The sequence below is a fragment of the Apostichopus japonicus genome, chromosome 21 (genome assembly GCF_037975245.1).
Source record: "Apostichopus japonicus isolate 1M-3 chromosome 21, ASM3797524v1, whole genome shotgun sequence".
NCBI lineage: Eukaryota > Metazoa > Echinodermata > Holothuroidea > Aspidochirotida > Stichopodidae > Apostichopus > Apostichopus japonicus.
Window position 1 is genome coordinate 16,134,714 of NC_092581.1, and position 18,326 is coordinate 16,153,039.

At 38.2% G+C, this 18,326-nt stretch overlaps 2 protein-coding genes across 3 annotated transcripts in view; one reads left to right on the top strand and one right to left on the bottom strand.

Moving 5' to 3' along the window:
• LOC139963040 (glutathionyl-hydroquinone reductase YqjG-like) overlaps positions 1–18,326 on the top strand; it is a 64,260-nt gene that overhangs the window by 31,495 nt on the left and 14,439 nt on the right. The gene's annotated exons all lie outside the window — the stretch shown is intronic.
• On the bottom strand, positions 2,688–17,165 carry LOC139963039 (uncharacterized). Its single transcript, XM_071963494.1, has 2 exons — positions 16,980–17,165; positions 2,688–8,229 (listed from the first exon to the last, which is right to left on the bottom strand). Exon 2 carries the CDS (start codon positions 8,102–8,104, stop codon positions 6,644–6,646), a length of 1,461 nt encoding a protein of 486 aa, XP_071819595.1. The 5' UTR covers positions 8,105–8,229; positions 16,980–17,165; the 3' UTR covers positions 2,688–6,643.

Here is an 18,326-nt window from a genome sequence, read left to right on the forward strand (position 1 = left end):
CGGCCAGCTTTGGGTTGGGATAATTGTGGGCAGGAGGGGAGGGGCGTGGCAGGTATTTATCAGATGCTGTTTTCTGTTTATAGTTGTAGTGGGATGGTTTAGGGTCAATGCAGAGTGCATTCACCTGTGTTCTACATCAGCCAGTAGGGGACGTTCTTGTTTCAGAGGTTTGTAATATTGTAACTTGACAGTCAGTCAGTAGTCATGTTATTGTACCACCTTGTAGTAAATCATCAACCCTTACTTTTCTACAGGCCTTGATGTATTAATTACGGCCAGTTGGGCTGCATTTAGAAGCATATTAAATCTGTACGAGCAACAGGCACTGCTGGTAGATGAATCCATCTTTACAGAAACAGCCTTGGCTACAGACTGGAAAGCTGAAATTTGCCTACCTCTAGTAAAACATCATGCATTATTCAGTCTCCTGGTTCAACTGCTCAATTCGTGTGAAAATAAATATATAGATAGCTGCCAACTAGCATGTTTGATTATGAGACAAAGCCTCATGAGTTTCACTTTTTTTTCACCAAGTGAATTGTAATTAGTGGACTCGTTATATTATTAATAGCTAATTGACAATGTATACTTGATGCAGATGCAGGTTTCCTTTTCTCTAGGGTGGGCGGAGGGGGGGGGGGGTTGTTGATCAGGGGAAAAGACAGTTGTGTAAGTTATTTTTGTTTTTCTCAAAATCGTTTGTGATTGATCTTGTCCCGTAACACTCCTATTATATTTTGAAGGTGGCTGTGATTAAATAGCCACACACCTTCTGAAGTATAAGTGACCATTATTTAACTTTCTAGCATATTTTTGGCAATACTGATGGACCTTTAATGTTGGGGTTTTCCCAAAAATTTGTACTTCTTACTCTTCTTCTCGCTATAAATTTGCATATTTTGAGATCTCTTACTCTCCAGGGAGAATTGATCCTCTGCGGAAGTCTACGTTTTTTAGTGGAGTCACAACATACATAAGCTACATCCTTTATCAATTGGGTTGTAAGATGTCTTGCATCTGGTGTTGGTGTTTTTTTCAGGGAGAAAAATAGGTTCCCACAAGGACATACAAAAGAAAGACATGGTTTCATATAAATCAGTGACCGAACTAAAAATTTCAGGTGACTAGTCTCTCCTTTATCTTTGAATGGTGAGATGGTAAAGGAGGAAGTGCAGCTGAGAGGAGGTTACCTTGTATGGTCCACACTTGGAAGATTTTGGGGGTTTTCTTTTTGACAAATTGAAAACAAGTTGGCTCATGACACTACAATAAGCCATTATCATCACATGACACAACATATCAGCACCTGGCAAACATCATTTGAGATGGACCTAAGATTGTGCAAATGGCTCCCTTCTCTTTATACCCACAGGAACTCCAAACCATGGGAAATTTGTAATTATTGGGAGAGCCAATGCTCTCACAGTGCCATTGATTTCTTAGCCCTTGAGATACGTGTATTAAAAGCAGAAGTAACACACGCATTTATCGTTTACCGATTGCCATAGCAGTTAACTACCAAAGATCTCTTGCAATTAGAGAAGTGAAGCAAAAACATGACTCTCTCAAAGATTTCAAGTTCTCTCTTGATTCTCATAGCGAGTGAATTTCATTAGATTAGAGCAGGGATATATTGGGGCCTGGGGGGGGGTCAGAAAATGTTCAATAAATACCTAAGATGCACATGTAACACTGAGTAAATATTATTATACCTATAGTTGAATATCTATCGTTGGTGGGGGTGGAGGGGGGGGTGGAGGGGAAGAATCAGGAGGTGACATTACTTCAGGTTAATTTCTATCCTATGTCTTTCCTACCATCTGTTGCATTTTAACCAGAGTCATTGGATGCATCAGCATGGTAGGACTTTGTTGTCCTTTGACCTTAGAAACACCATATATACACATACATAGTAAAAGGTCTGATCGTTATGAAATGATTTTAATTTTGTGGTAAACTCACCAATCGAAATTAAATTAAACAACCACAAGAACCTGGGCCAATTGAGAACATTAATGACAATGGCTGATCAGAAAGCTGCTAATCCCTGCTCTCTGGACGGATATATCGTCCGTGTTGTTCCTCCATGCATGACTTCCTCTTGAAATGGCTCACTGTTTGGAGAGATCCTTAAAGGGTGTGAAGACTCATGCAAAAAGAAACGTCTAATGCCGGTAATCTAACCTAGTTTTGAATGAGGTGTAACAGAAGTGTTAGACACCACCATCGATCTCAAAAAATACGCACACAGCTTGCTACCTTCGGTAATTAGACACTAGTGCACAGTCAGTACATACAGCTGCGATCAATACCCATAGCATGATAGCACAGTGTACAAAGATACAGCGATGGACATCTCAGGTCTAGATAAAAGATAACAAGGTATCACGTTTCATTACTGTACTGTCTGCATTTTGTAGCGACACGAACAAAACGTCCCTTGCAAGCAACGGAAAGTTAACTTTTTCAGAGCGCGGTTTGGGGCGAGTCTTCAATGCCTTTAACATTCACATTCCAGCATGGTTTTTAGTGTTTTCATGAGTAGCATCGCCACAGAACCCCAGGACCAGCCTCCTCTCAGATTCCCCTACCCTCCTCCCCCCCCCCCCCTTCCAAAATAACTGCTCATAATAGTAGATGATAACATATACCGACATAGGTAAGACAAAAGAGGAACACAATGATGGTTATAGTTTTATCTTCTCTCTCTCTCGTGTAATCAGCCTTTTGAAACATCACTTTTAGGAATCCAACATGATGATAGTTGTACACACTTAATAGCACTTACATGAATCATGTGCACTTTCATCCACTACAATATACACTTTCCACACTTTCAACAACTTTTTGGTTTAAAAGAAATTGTTGGTTAAATAGAAAAGAAACATTGTTTACAACATCAGTATTCGAACTTTGGAACACTCGATAACAGAGGCGACTGTGTCAATCGGTAATTTGATGTACACGTAGCCTCATCCAAAGAGTAAACTTGTGAAACCTCTTTCCACCTCTCTCCCCCCCCCCCCCATCCCCAATTCCAACCCACCCACCATCCATTAGTGTCTCTGTATGTTCATCATCAAATTGCAGTATCTGCAGTCAATATTGTTAAGAGAAGTTGAGTATAAAAGGTATTGAATTTAAACCATATATTATCTTGAGTATATGAAGTAAAATGAAACTATAAAATGAGAAAAAGTAAAAGAAAGTAGTCAAAGATGTTTTTCTTTTAGTTTGTACAGAAGAAGCCTCAATAATTTCTTTGCATTCTGACACACCTGTGCTTTACAAGCAAACTTTCCAAATAACAATTTCAAAGCTACGGTACTATTCCTCTCTGTGTACCCCAAAACAGCTAAGAATGATCGTGTTTCGGTTGGGGAGTTAAGCTAGTTTAAAAGTTGCCTGTGGGAGATGTCACTTTGTAATTAATCTGTGGATGTGATGTCACAGTTCCAATATATTCTGAAACCTTTTTCACTTTCTCTTTGTTCTTTTCCTAAGTTTCATATTTTCCAGTCAACAGTGTTGTACACTGAAACCTCCGCCGTCTTTAAGTCATGCTGAGAGCTGTAAACATTTTAGATTCAACGTTCAAAATGCATCTCATTAAAAGAAAATAAAGTAACAAATACAGAAAAGCGTAACAAATTGAAGCACATGAGGCTCTATGACGCCATATTTAGACTTGATCAAGTCTTCAGCCGTGTGTGCGTGAAGGAACAGTAAAATCTGTGATATCTCCAAAAAGAAGTTGGGAAAGTTTTTCATCACGTCATTATCTCTGTCGTATGGACCAATCATGATCGCTGGATTTGTGTCTCCTTTAATCTCTTCTCCCCTCCCCACTCCTCTCCCCTCCTGAACAATATAGTATGGTTGTTTGAATGACAAATGCAAGTCGCACCGTATCCTATTAGACACCTTCTTTAGAGCACCTTCATTGGAGGATGGGTGGACATCACTCCATCTAAGGACCATATAATAATACTTCAAAAGTTGTAGTTTTAGACTGCACAGTGAGCCCTACACAACATACATATATACAGATTTGAAATGGTAATGAGTTGGAAAGTCTAGAACAGTGAAAAACCTTCCAGTCTCAACTGGGATTCGAACCTGGGCCTCCCGCTATATATATATATTCAAAACTAAATCATAGCATACTTTGCACTTTTCGTATGACCACTGCACATGACATTAATACCCTGAATACAGCCAAGCACTCAATTCTAGCCACTGAACTAACAATCTAAACATACTAATAATGTTGGCTCTTCTCAAGCAATACAATTTATACAAATCTACCGTGAAACATAGCATGATGTTAAGAACTTGATATCTGACAGTGTAGTGTCTTTGATGACCTGTAGCTTTCCACTTTACCTTAAAGCAGCATTCCCCCATCTAAATCTTCATATTTTAAAGGACAATACCTTGAGGACAAAAATACATATACAGCAAGCTTTCCACTTTACCTTAAAGCAGCAATCCCCCATCTAAATCTTCCTATATTAAAGGACTATACCTGGAGGAAAAAATACATATACAGCAAGATGAACTACATTGCAAAACAGTTTCTGTTGCATTGGATCATCTCACGATATCAATCTTAAGATTTTTTCTCTCCAAATATTTTGTTCAAAATAATCCCTTTTTGCGTGTGTGTGTGTGTTGCTACGAAGATCTAGACAGTGCTCTATATTCAGATATCTACAGAATATAAATTTATGGAATTATAATGGAAGTTTGATCAAGGCACTTGAGAAGACCAAACTGCTAAAATAAAATGAATCAAGTTAATAAGATTTATTGCCTCATCTCTTCAAGTTTAATCCATGACCACTTCTTCCAAGTTTGATGTTTTACCATAATTAGTCTATATTCAAGAAACAAAGGCATCTGAGGTGATGTGACACAGTTACATTAAATGATTAATTAAACCATTCCCATTCTAGACCTTTATCAATATTTTGCTTCTCACATGACGTATGGACATGTAAGGACCAACAGTATTCTCCTCCATCCATCCATCCACCCTCCCCTCCCCCCCCTCCCCCTACACAAACACATTTTATCATACTAAAATTTTATCATATTAAAACATTTCCAAAAACCACTTTCGTTTACATTCTCACCCTCAAAAGTGTGTTCAAAGACATTGCAAATGAGTATGTCGCATGATAGGATATTTCAGGTGACCAGTTTTCATCAGTCTAGCATACTGAAGCTAGCTGAATCTGCTATTTAAGAATGGCAGAGCCTGTCAATTTTATGAAACCTTTCAAGGATTTAAGAATAGAATTGAGAATTGCAACTGATCAAACTACCACATCCTTCTCAATATCTTCACCAAACTAAACATTTTCCCATTTCGTTCTAACTTTTTTTAGCCTCGAAGCTTTAATGCAACCCCCCTCCCCAAACCAACCCCACACAGAAAAATAAGGAATATGAGAAAAGTGTCAGAAATAATTCAACAACAAAGCAATTTACAACACTTCCCTCCATTGGAACAATTTTCCTCATTGAGAATTGTAACTGGCAATTTCTAACCTTTTGTCAGACATCGATATTCAACTGATGTTAACTTAAAACTTATTTCAATGCTGATGACATCAATATACACCTTCATATTAACATACGAGTTCAGTTGAAAATAAAAGTATAAAATTATACCACTAACAGGAAACTTTTGTTAAATAAGTATTTCTTTTTTACAACTGATGATATTAAAAATACTGACCATTTACTCATGGTTAGCTTTTAGATCTACTTACATTTTAAATTTAACCTAATGCTTGATACGTCCAATGTGGCTTATGCAATTGAAATATCCTTAAAATTGAAATGCCCTTAAAAAAAATTTTTTTTTTAAATTGTTTCTTGTTAGTAAATATTAATCAAAATTTTTACGTTAAATATTTGATGGTTGTCATCAGCACACATTTTATTCAGAGGCAAGGTGTTTTCTATTAAAATAGAACATTGAAACTCCCAGTGGGATGAATCAAACAATGTTCAAAAATGGCTTTTATAATATTTGAAGAAATTAGATCAGTTTGGATTAGGAAATCAATAAGGAGTAAAGAAATAAAGATGATTTGTTCCCTTAAGTGTCTATTTGACTAACAGTTTATACATTTTGTACTCACCTTTAATTATTTGTTGACCAAACTAAGAGCCCCAAAATTTTTTTCCACAACATTGTTTACAAAAATTGTCTGTGAAGCAATGCTGAGAAAATAAGCCAGGTTTTTTGCTTACAATGTTTTAAAAGCTGCACTCAACTTTGATTTAAAAATGCATTTCAGAAGAGTTGTATACATCATGCAGTTTGGTCTTGTATCATCTTTCTGCTTATATCTCATGATCTCATATGCGTGTTTTATGGTAGGTCAAGTTTGGTTTGCTCTCAGTTCCTGTCCCTCAAAGGCAAGGTCGTGGGCTTCAGAATATCCTGACCCATTGACCCATCAGCTCGCCGCAGATCTATGCACTGGCATAGTAACTTTTGACCTTATTACCACTAATGCAGATGCACTGCCCTGAGAGAGACTATAACGGATGTAAATTCTGAGATGCTATACGATGTCTCTCTCAAGGCCTAAGACGTGACGGTGGGGTCCGATCTTAGCTACTCTCAGCTCATGTCCCGCAAAGACGTGGTGGGTGGCTTCAGAATGTCTGCATATTCGACCTTGGTGTTATCGGCTCTCTGAGGTGGCGCTGGTGAATCTTCCAGGTCATCCGACGGGGTGTTACCGTGGTCGAGGTCGGCGTAGTCCAAGAGATGGGAACTATATTGCGCGTTGCCACCCGGTACTGGTGGCGTGTCTTCATCTGCAGCCGCGGCGGCCGCGTGGTACCGGTGGCCTCCGTTTGGTATGACTAGCTGCACCGCCTCGTGGGAGGTACTATTATGAAGCGTCCTGAAATGCGCTTTGCTCTCTCTCTCCAGCTGCATCCTACGGAGGTCGCGCTCGCTGTATCTGTCCGGAGGACGGAAGCAGAAACAGATGCCGCGTATAACTATGAGGTAGGCGACGATGATGAAGAAGAGGAGCAGAATTATGCCGAGTAAAACGCAGCCTACGATTATTACGATGCGTTGGTCTGCCAGTCTCGGTCCGACCTGTTTCTCCGCGATTATCTGGAGCTTCGCCACGCCGTAGCCGCTCGTAGTAAAAACCGTGCAAGACACAGTGACACTTCTCTTATCTTTGTTGAGGGTGGAAAAATGTTTTCTGTCCTCGGACAGCTGGTACTCGATATCTTTGTCCACAGACCACGTGTACCCGACGATATCGGCTGCCTCGTAGGAGCAGACCAGGTCGACGCGGTCCTGCTCGACGTGCGAATAGGTTATCTGTGGCTTGAAGGACTGAAAAGTGCAACGTTGTTCCGAATGGAACGTGGGGCTCTCCAGGATGCATTCAAATGCGCCGGTACTCAAGGCACTTCCATACACTGTGTGTTTGAAGCAGTGATGCCTGCGTTTGTCCAAGTCGTCGACGTACTCTGTCTTATTGCGGTACCACCTGACCGTCCCCTGTACCAGAGACACCAACAATGCCTCGCGCGTGAGTTCCACACAACAGTTAACCTCTATAAGTGGCTGCTCGTTTTCTTCCTCTCTCAGTTCTAGTTGACAGATTGGATCGGATTCCGAGGGTCTGTTGGTAACCTTCAGAGTGGCCATTGCGGATTCAAAAGTAGGCGTGATTTGACTGTTCGTTACAAATTCGTCGCTGTCGTACAGCTGGCAAGTAAAATTATAAAGATGGTGTTCCCAGGGAACGTTTGAACCTAGTATTGTACCAAATGTCTGTGATGTGATGACTGTGTAAACGTTCTCATATTCCGCAATGAATACATTTGTGGAGTTGCTGATAGCAATACCATTGACTGCCCATGAAAGCACGTAGTTACCAGTCACTGGAAAACTACAACTGAATATGGTTCTTCGGCTGCCGGTCATTCCCGGTATCTGATGCACGAACTCGGGATCGATTTGACCAGTTCTGGTTTGCCCCGCACAAATTACAACTATAGTCGTTAACAGGAAGGCTGCTAGAAGCCTTCCAATTGAACAGTCTGTCATTTCTTCTTTTAACTGTCAAGTGTCTTGAAATCGCCTAATTGGTTGGCTTCTCCATCGGCGAGTTGCTGATCGCTCTGAGGAAATACGCATTCCGCATTACTTCAAAACGGAGGCTAGCAAACATCCTGAAAGTAAACAAAGAAATATATCAAGCGACATATCAAGCAATGAACCAGGAATACGGAGAGTCAAAGACAACTTAATAAATGTAGCAGCAGCACTTGGGAACATTTTCCAACACCCTTTCAACTTTTCATGGAGACAGCATATGAAGCACACATCGTACATATTCTAGACAGAGTGCTACATGAATAATAGTACTGCTTTTATAGACCTTTGTAGATTGCAATCGGCAGCAGTAATATACTGTATCGGGAAGACTGAATATTTATCTCAGGTAGATAGCAACAGAGAAATGAACGACCGAGGGGGGGAAAACAAATCTTTAACCTTTAATACTTGGCCTTCTACCAAATATCACATTAATGCCAAAGGTGGTAGGATGCCTGAAAATTATTTTATCACCATGAAAGGAAGTTAAAGCAACATACACATGAAATATTGCTTTTAAAAAGACATTTCCTGCAATGACAATTTTTGTTAGTTATTGGAAAATGACAGACATTTTGTTTATAGACAAATGTAGCTCTGATGTTGTCAGCCTCAAAATGATTTTGAAAAGTGGCATGGTACATGAGCTGTACAATGTAGGTGGGCAAGCAATATGGAGGGCACTCAGGGTGCAAGTTGAAGGGCAACGGTACTCACTGTGTACGGTGAATATATTTGTACTTCTCTGGGTCGCATACATTAACATTGGGATACACTATTTACAAATCATGGAGATGGTTAAAAGTCAAAAACTGATTAGGGTTTGGGAACCAAATGCTATTTTACCAAAAATTGTCAGAAAGCCTCCGGCTAAATAATTACTTGCCTACTTTGTTCAGGCTTTAAAGAGCATAACAACATTTTCATAACAACAAGTTCCATACAATTGGCAAGAAATTAATGGTTTTTTTTACATTTTGCAAAAGTATCATTATCATTCTTTGGAGGGTGGGCAAAAATGTCCAAATTCGAAGAAAGTGAATGTGTAATATCATTTCTTGAATCAACAATTTGAAACATTTTTCAAGAATACTTTATGTTTGATCATAGGATCTTTCAAAACTTCATCTCCTCCCTAAGTTTTGCAACTATCAGATGTATTCACTTTTCAGGATCAAGCTATTTCAGTTGCATTACGGAGAAGGAACATACAAGTCAATCAAGCATTTAAAAGGGGATAAAACTCTCCCAAAAAGCGGCTTTAAGTATTTCTGAAGACATAATGCTTTCCTAAATATCCATCCTGCTTCAGTTCCCAGCTCTTTGCCATGGTAGGTTGGGACCCAGGGACAACCATGTCACTGGCTACACTGGCTGCAAAATCTACCCTGGACAGTAGCATGTTACATAGAAAGCACTGGGTACATATAAAGTGTGCTCCCCAACCAAGAAGTGCTGTATAAATCAACTGGTTACATTAATGTTACCCTACTAATGTATACCAAACAATTGGCTACATACTGTATTAACCCAACTTGTATACCACTGGTTATGCTACCCAACCAATGTATACCAAAAAAACACTGCCTACATATTTACCCAATTTGTATATATGTACATATGTTACCCAGCCAGTGTAAACTAAAAAACCACTGTTTTAATCTTTAACCCAGCCACTGTATACAAAAAACACCCTGGCAATATGCAATCCAAGCACTGTAAACCACAACGAAAAGACACCCACTGACTACATATTGTATTCTACTGGTCTAACCACTGTGTACAGTACATCTATACAAAATCACTGTCTAGTGTCTACATGTATTCTACTGGTATAACCATATATACAAACTCACTGACTACATATTGTATTCTACAGGTCTAACCACTGTGTACAGTACATCTATACAAAACCACTGGCTACATGTATTCTACTGGTCTAACCATACAAACCCACTGACTACATACTGTATTCAGTATTCAAGTAGTCTAACTACTGTGTACATGTATACAAAACCACTGGTTACATGTATTCTACTGGTCTAACCATACAAACCCACTGACATACTGTATTCAGTATTCAAGTAGTCTAACTACTGTGTACATGTATACAAAACCACTAGCTACATGTATTCTACTGGTCTAACCATATGTATACAAACCCACTGACTACATACTGTATTCTACTGGTCTAAAAACTGTGTTCATGTATACAAAACCACTGGCTACATGTATTCTATTGGTCTAACCATAAAAACCCACTGACTACATATATACTGTATTCAATATTCAAGTAGTCTAACTACTGTGTACATGTATACAAAACCACTGTCTACATGTATTCTATTGGTCTAACCATAAAACCCACCGACTACATACTGTATTCAACTGGTATAACTACTGTGTACAAAACCACTGGCTACATGTATTCTACTGGTCTAACCATATACAAACCCACTGACTACATATTGTATTCTACTGGTCTAACTACTGTGTACATGTATACAAAACCACTGGTTACATGAATTCTACTGGTCTAACCATATATACAAAACCAACGAACGCATCCAATCTATCCATGGTTGTATAATATTCCTTTAACTAGTATTTTACACACAGAGTTGACAGATGCAGTCTAAGGGAATGAAATTCTCATTAATTATTTGTGTCTTAATTACACCAGCCTTTTGATGGAGAAATAACTATGGCTGAAGATTTTTGTACAAAACTTGTGACAAGGAGGGTAGATAGTACTATGCAGGAATAAATTTTAAAAAATTGAGGGGAAAAAAAACCCAGAAAGAAGCAAAAGAAACCAAAAATAAGGAAGGAAAAAAACGAGAGCTAAACAGCTCCTGATTCATTTAATCAGTCCAAGAAGTATTCTGTTAGTAACTTCCTTTGTCGAACATTTATCCATTGTGTAAACCATTCCAGTTAAAGCCCCCAAAATTTGTACTTTGTATTGTTAATATTTCATTGTTGTGCAAACATGTACTGTTGATTTCTTTCGTTCTTTGTCACTAGAAATATTCCAAGCATTCATGCAATTTACTGAAAGGAATGTCAAGTTTGTTCAACTTAATACTGACAAATGGCTTGAAAAACATAACAGCAAATTTGTGCTGTAACTTTGCTGTTTGCCTCCATGAGTCCCCCACTACCCCCACCCCACTTTCTACAGCACCACCTTTAAGCCCCATATGATAAGGAATAAGCCACAAAAAAATATATCGTTTGTGGAGTCATATTTGGAACAGTCTGTAGAGTCCGGTTCCAAAAAAAGGGAAGAAAATGAACTGCTATCACACATCACACAAACTTGTGGTAAATGCTAGGGCTATGGTGTACACAGCAATTAACACCAATTGTATGGTATGCTTGGATTGAAAGTCCATCAATAATAAGAATAAGAATTATAGTAATTCAGTATATGAGGTGAACGGCATAAGGCTGAGGTCCCAATTAATAGTATAATATTGAAAACAAAAGCAAATCGACACCAACTTGTATTTTCTAGATTCAGTCCAGGTTTACTGTTTAGAATATGAAAGTTGGAGGGTAAAAAGCAAATAAAGCACTAATCATTTGGGAATTTGAGGTTACTAATTGACCCCAATTTTTGCCTTCCATCATCTTGGCCACCCTCCAGTGGGTGGCCACCCTCCAGTGGGTGGCCACCCTCAAGCATTTTTTTTTTTGCATAGCAATTTGTGAGGCGATTCTGGATAAATTATTCTCTGAACAAATAACTGCAATGTCAATTTTTTCCCAAATGTTTTGCCAACTGTCAAAAAAAATTGGGGGGGGGAGGGGGGCCAACCCTAATGAAAGGGTGGCAATCTCCACTTGGAACACCAGGTCTTTTTAAGCATGGTCAATACAAATATGTACCTAAACTACTATACAGACAGTGGTGAGATTGTCTTTAATTGTGTAGCAGTTAACACTAGTTATGTTCTGGCAGATACTAAATTACATTCATCTGCAGGACTCTCTACAATATAACCTGTGTAAAAGTAAGTTGGCCTGACGTTTCGATCCTAGCAGGATCTTCTTCAAAGGCTAAAAGTCATATAAACTGATAGTATTTTCACTACTTGCACAATACTGTAGACCATGATATTCAGTCAGTGTCTTGTTTGTTTACAATGAAATTAGAAATTTTTACCAAAACTACCGGATGTCACAGAAAGGAATATTATATACCTTCAGACATGCTGAGGACGCTTCGGCTTGACGCATGAGGCACCCGACAGGTAGATTACGACCATATTCCCTGTTTTCTATTTTCCTTCAGCATTTTTGACGCTATATAGAGCTTAACGCCATATCAGTCAAGTTTGGCATTTCAGAAAGCTGAGCGAAACAATGACAAATCCTTCCCCGCAATTTCCGATGGTATATATTACAGCTACTTGTTGACAACTGGTCTGCTGCCACTTAGCTTTATACGGCACATTTGGGAATCAAATATCAGTCAATAAGAACGAAGATGCCACAAAAAAAAAATAATAATAATAACCTTAGGGTTGAGAATTATTTTAAAGAATCCATCCTTCCTGGTTGCTTTCGAATTGTAAATATTGTGCGGTTTGGAATAAGATATGATCCAATTTAGTGACCGTATCAAAATTTTGTAAAGTTCAAATTGGGAGTGATACTATGTACAATATATACTGTAGTAAATATTCAGTGGGAGTATAAATAGTAATTTATGTTTGAATTTGCATCCATTATTTAGACAAGTCACTTGACTCTAGTTCAACTTGATGACCTAGTTAACCCATTTTATTGCATTGCTATTATGGGATTTCCTTTTTTGGAAATAAAAAAATTACTATTTAAAAAGTAATCACCAAATTTACCTGATTTGAACAGTTGCTTTAAATATCAATTGTCTCCCACAAAGCAAAGACAAGAGCAGAAGATATTTTATTACTTTGCTCTGTTAGTTTTGCACTGTAACTTAAAATGTTTACGATAGATAATTAGAAGAACAGATTATTAAATTCCTTAAAATCTCTTTCTGGCTAGATGATCCATCCGGTCCTGCACTTGGCAAGGGAAGACCATCGGATGGATTGACCGGTCAACAGACCCCCACAGACAGAATTAAGCCATCTAGATTAGGGGTAGATATAGTCAGACCATAAAAAAGGCACTATTGTCTGAGAAAATGAAACTTGAATCAAAAATGAAATTTAGAGAATTTTTTTTCAGTGTTCAGTATCTGTTTTTTGAAAGTGAAAGCTTCCAAATTATTTCCAGTTTGAGATTTGAATAAAGGACCAACTGCCTAACAGTCTGTTTTGGTTCCTTGCTGGAAGCAAAGGAACCTATGCAGTCAGGTTGGTGTGTGTATGGGTGTGTATGGGTGTGTGTGTTTGTGCGTCTGTGACACTTGCCTGGGTCTGCGATAACTCAACAATGGAGTGATGGATATTTGTCGTACTTGGCTGTGTAGATAAATTAAAGGGAGAAGGTGTGCCCTATTGTCCTTGGCACAGACCATATAAATATTAATGAGGTCAAACATTAAAATCTTTACATTGCATCTTAATTAACTCTGCAATCTTAAGTTGGATTGCAGTCAAAATTGGTATGCAGGTGATGGTTAATAGCTGGTACATGTGGGCGTAATTATTTTTTTCCCAACATTTTGTTGGGCTTATTGTGGGGGCAAGTGCATCCAAATTTTAATTTCGACCTCAAATGCATTTTGTAACAGATTCTTTGGGCCCAAATATGTGGGGCCCATATTCTGGGACCAATTGGGCACACAATTTCTGGGGTTCAATTTTTGAGCCAGTTTGTTTGTGCCAAATATTTTAGGGACCTTTTAGCCGCAAAATTTTATCGGGCCCAATTTTTTGGGAGGGGCGAAAATTTTAAGATTGCAATAGCTCCACAACTTTAAATCGGATTGTATCGAAACTTGGAATACAGCTGTTGGATAATACTTGGTACACATGGGCCTAAATATTTTTTTATGGAGTGACAACTTTGGAACTTGCCCATGTGTGTGAAGTTGATACTATGCATTCATTTGATCAACTAAGATATATGATGATGACATACAACACTTAAAAATTCCACTAAGAAAGGAACCATAGGGCCTGTTGTTTGTTTATTCTATTGTGCAAAGGAAGTAATTCACATTCCCCCTGCAGTCCTTCCCCTGCCCGCCTCTTCCCCACACCCCTCCCCAACCACATCACCACCTGCAACATACAGACGGTCTGCATAACTTTACCTGTAATAACTTTCAACTATAAAGACATTTTCTGTTCACTGTGAAAACTACCTCAATAAAATACCTCAATAACAAAGCTTATTGAAGCCCCTTTGTAGGTTTCGGGGTCACATCTTTTCTTGTCTTTTGACACTTAAAGAAAAATCCTGCACAATTGGCTGCATCTTATGAATCAGAGAGCAAAAAGCCACATTTTGGCTTACATTCCTGAATGCCTGTAGTTAGACCAACCTTACTTGATAATGGAGGGTATATGGGATAGGTAAAAGTTCTATGTATTACAGGGTTTTACTTGTGTGTACTAAACAGATTAAATCACTATAGATATGTGTCACTAGTCTATTTTGCACAAATACCCCCAAAATAGTGACTAGGTTCTAAGTGGGGTGATGCTACAGCAGTTTACAACGATTCGTAATCCTTCTGTTCGTTATTATTTCAAATTTGATGCACATATCATTTCAACTATGTACATCAATGGTGGCTAGGTAAACCATAATACACAATGGTTACTTGTGTACAGTGCTTTACAGATTAATTTAATAAATTTATGTGTCACTGGTCTATAAACCACTTGTAAATATACAGTACCCCCAAAAATGAATGATTCTTAGTACTGTAGGGCAATTACGACTGTTCTTCATTACTTTCATTTTGATGTGCCTGTACATGTACTGTACGTTTCAAACAGACAGATTTTGCAAGACAGTACGATGCAGAGCGTTATTCAGAGTAGTCACTGTGTTAAGTTTCGGGTAACGATCTTGAGGGTTTATAAATTTTGTTTAGTGTAATTCATTGAAGTAATATGTACTGAGGATTCCAAAAACTCATCTAAGCGCCTCAAGTTATGTAGCAACTTCAGCCTATATATGCAATATTGTGTTACTGCTTTGAAATACCAGATTAACTAATACAGACTTTGGTAAAAACTACCATTTTCTCTTTTATAATATTTCAAATGTCAAATATGAGGTAAATATTGCCAAGTAGAGGAGGATTAATGCTTGATCATTTGCAAGCACATTTGCTGCATCATTTAACATTGCTACTGTATGGAAGACAAACAATTTGCCATGTTAACCTTATCCCTCATATACCAAGTTCCTAACTCGAGATGGTGCTTTTGAAAAGAAGCTACCAAAATTCAGGTACTTCAGGAAAAAGATACTCAGAAGGAACCTCAATACTTGTCTTAACATTATGTAATCCGGGCAGATGTTCTGAACATTTGCCTTAAATTCTGCTCGGAAATTCCTTCTCAAACAATCTTGGAATTGTAACATTTGTATCTTTTCCACATTTCTCAGAGAAGAGGTCCACTCAACCTAAACTTTAACCAGATATTAGAAATAGCAATGTAAGAAAACAACCAGAATGGCACGACACTATGTAACACACTATCTGTATATGCTGAATACACTGCAAAAAGAAAATGTAACTTCCAGCAGTTTCAAACCATGTCCTAGGGACACTATTTTTGAATGTGTGTGAATTCTGAAATTCTACTAAAACTCTTGAAGTGGTGCCCAAAATACCCCAACAACTATGGTTTACTCTTTTGAAACATAACTTGACAAAATATAGCATCTTTTGCAATGGGAATGGACTTGTGTGGCAGTAACAAATGAAAATATTCAGAAAATTTATCATTACTCAATTGCATTCAGGAATGTTTATGCAGAACCTTGGTTTGAAGTTTAATCTGTTTCTTATTGGGAAATTTATTCTGTCAAGCTTTTAGTAAAAATTATGTAGACCAAACTTCTGACAACAAGTTACCAATATTAATGATACTAATTTTTTTTTTATAACAGCAAATTGATCGCAACAAAATAGTTAAACAAAATCAAGCAATCACTGTCACGGTTGAAGTTGGTAATATTATATCCGAAAAATGGGGTCCTGAAAATGCATGCTTTATGAATGTTATTTTACTAATACCCAAATTTTTGGACAGAGTGATCTAATTTGGATATCATCTGTAACTGTAAGACATTTATCTGATCATAAGAAAAAGTCAGGCATAGATCTTGAAACTTCATACATTTGACTATCGGCAGCTTTAACAATTTGCATCCTGCTAACTACTTCAGCAACCATATCCTAGACTACTCAAGTTGAACTTGAGGATCTCTCCAAGTTCCAAACTGTACATATAGTACTTAGTCTAGACTTTAACAGCCTTGTACAGTACTAACAGTTAGTGGTAGTGGACCATACAGTATAGAAGGTAAGGACCATTAGCCTACTCAGTCATACTACTAAAAATGTGACAAAAAAACATTCATTGTTAAGTAGCTCTAGCTTTACATGTCCCCTGTACGAAAATATGTAGAGCCTGACGCACGAAATATCGTTGAACATTTCGTTACTACTGATTACTACTTAATGCAGTGAGTAAAATAACTTAGTACTACAAGTACACTACTGCCAAGTTACTAACCAGTAGGAGTACGCTGAACTAGCCTATTTATAAATAACAGGTTAGGCCTTGAAGAAACACGGAATATCCAACTTGCAGGTATTCACTAAGTTTTCAAACAAATGTTGAAAAGAAACACGTACCGAAAGAGAATTTCTGTTCACCGTTCTTGAGAGACGAGTAGTCACTGTAAAACATAAGACAATCTTTGTCAGTTTTCACCCCTTTAAAGATACTTTCTTTGTTAACGATATGCGTGAATGTATGTGATTGGGATACCTGCAGATTTTGTTTATTATTTGCATCAACACTGTTAGCAGCTACCTACGCACATATACGCTATACCAATGCAGCTTTCACGGGTACAGTATCTGTGTGCGGTCTTGAGTGGCCTTTTAAAATTAACGTCGGTATGAGCTTGGGAAGTGGCGAACGGAACGTCGTATATGAGAAGGGATGCATGGTAAAGTTGGAATATTGTGCGAAGCAAGATATAAATATATCAAAATAAAAGCCTATAGTCGAAGTACATAAAACTGAAAACATACCTCGAAACATATATGTGTAATCTGATATAACAAAAGCAGGCCGAGGTTTTAATAGTTTTAATGCAACACAGGAGCAATTTTGTCCGTGTAGCATGAATTAGGGCTACAGTAGCCTACTTGCAAACCGGGCTCACTGTACAAGTTCACCACCAGTAAGTAAATTTGATGTAGGTGGTGATGTGAATTGGGAGGCCGAGGGCAAGGTGATAGGCTAGGTTTATGTATCAAGGTAAATGTCTTCGTTTCCTTCCCAATTTCTCATCCACGTATATATATTTCTGTTACCCTGATTAAACAAAAGTCGTTACTTACAGCTGCCCCCCTTGAGCATATTTTTTTTAAATTTTAATGTTTTTATGATATCGCTAGTATATCCAAAAGAGAAAATGCTAAGATGCAACTTACAAGGCCTGGGAAGTGCCATTTCCAGCGATCTGGGAGGCATTTACAGCCAAAATTTTCTTGTACGCTTCGCGCCAATCATGGTGGCGCTACGCTTAGATAGTTTGCAATGCCAAATCTACAGTTTCGCCCCTCCCTTGGCAAAGTCCTGGCTACGCGCCTGACTCCAAGCTTCTCTTGCACAACCTCTCTACCGTGGCTGGTTATAAGGGATAACTTAAATCAAGTGTATAGTGCATAGTTTGTAATGACATCAATGTTATTTTTAACTGATTTTTTTCACTGCTGATTAGCTGTGAACTCAGGGACTGACACAGTTTTGAGAAGGTAGTTATGGGAGTTGGACCAATGTTGAGTGGTGTAGAAACTGCCACTACGCTCGCATATAACCAGTGCTCTAAATTTATGGAGGGCGAATGTATTGGGGACATGGGGGTATGTTACATCATTTGAACAGTATATAGTGGTTATTAAGGCCAATATGGTAGACCTAATCTGTTAAGTGTTTTCTTCTGTAATTCACGTACTTCGTTTCTTTGG

Coding starts and splice junctions, on each gene's coding strand:
- LOC139963039 (XM_071963494.1), bottom strand. CDS start 8,104: ATGACAGACTGTTCAATTGGAAGGCTTCTAGCAGCCTTCCTGTTAACG.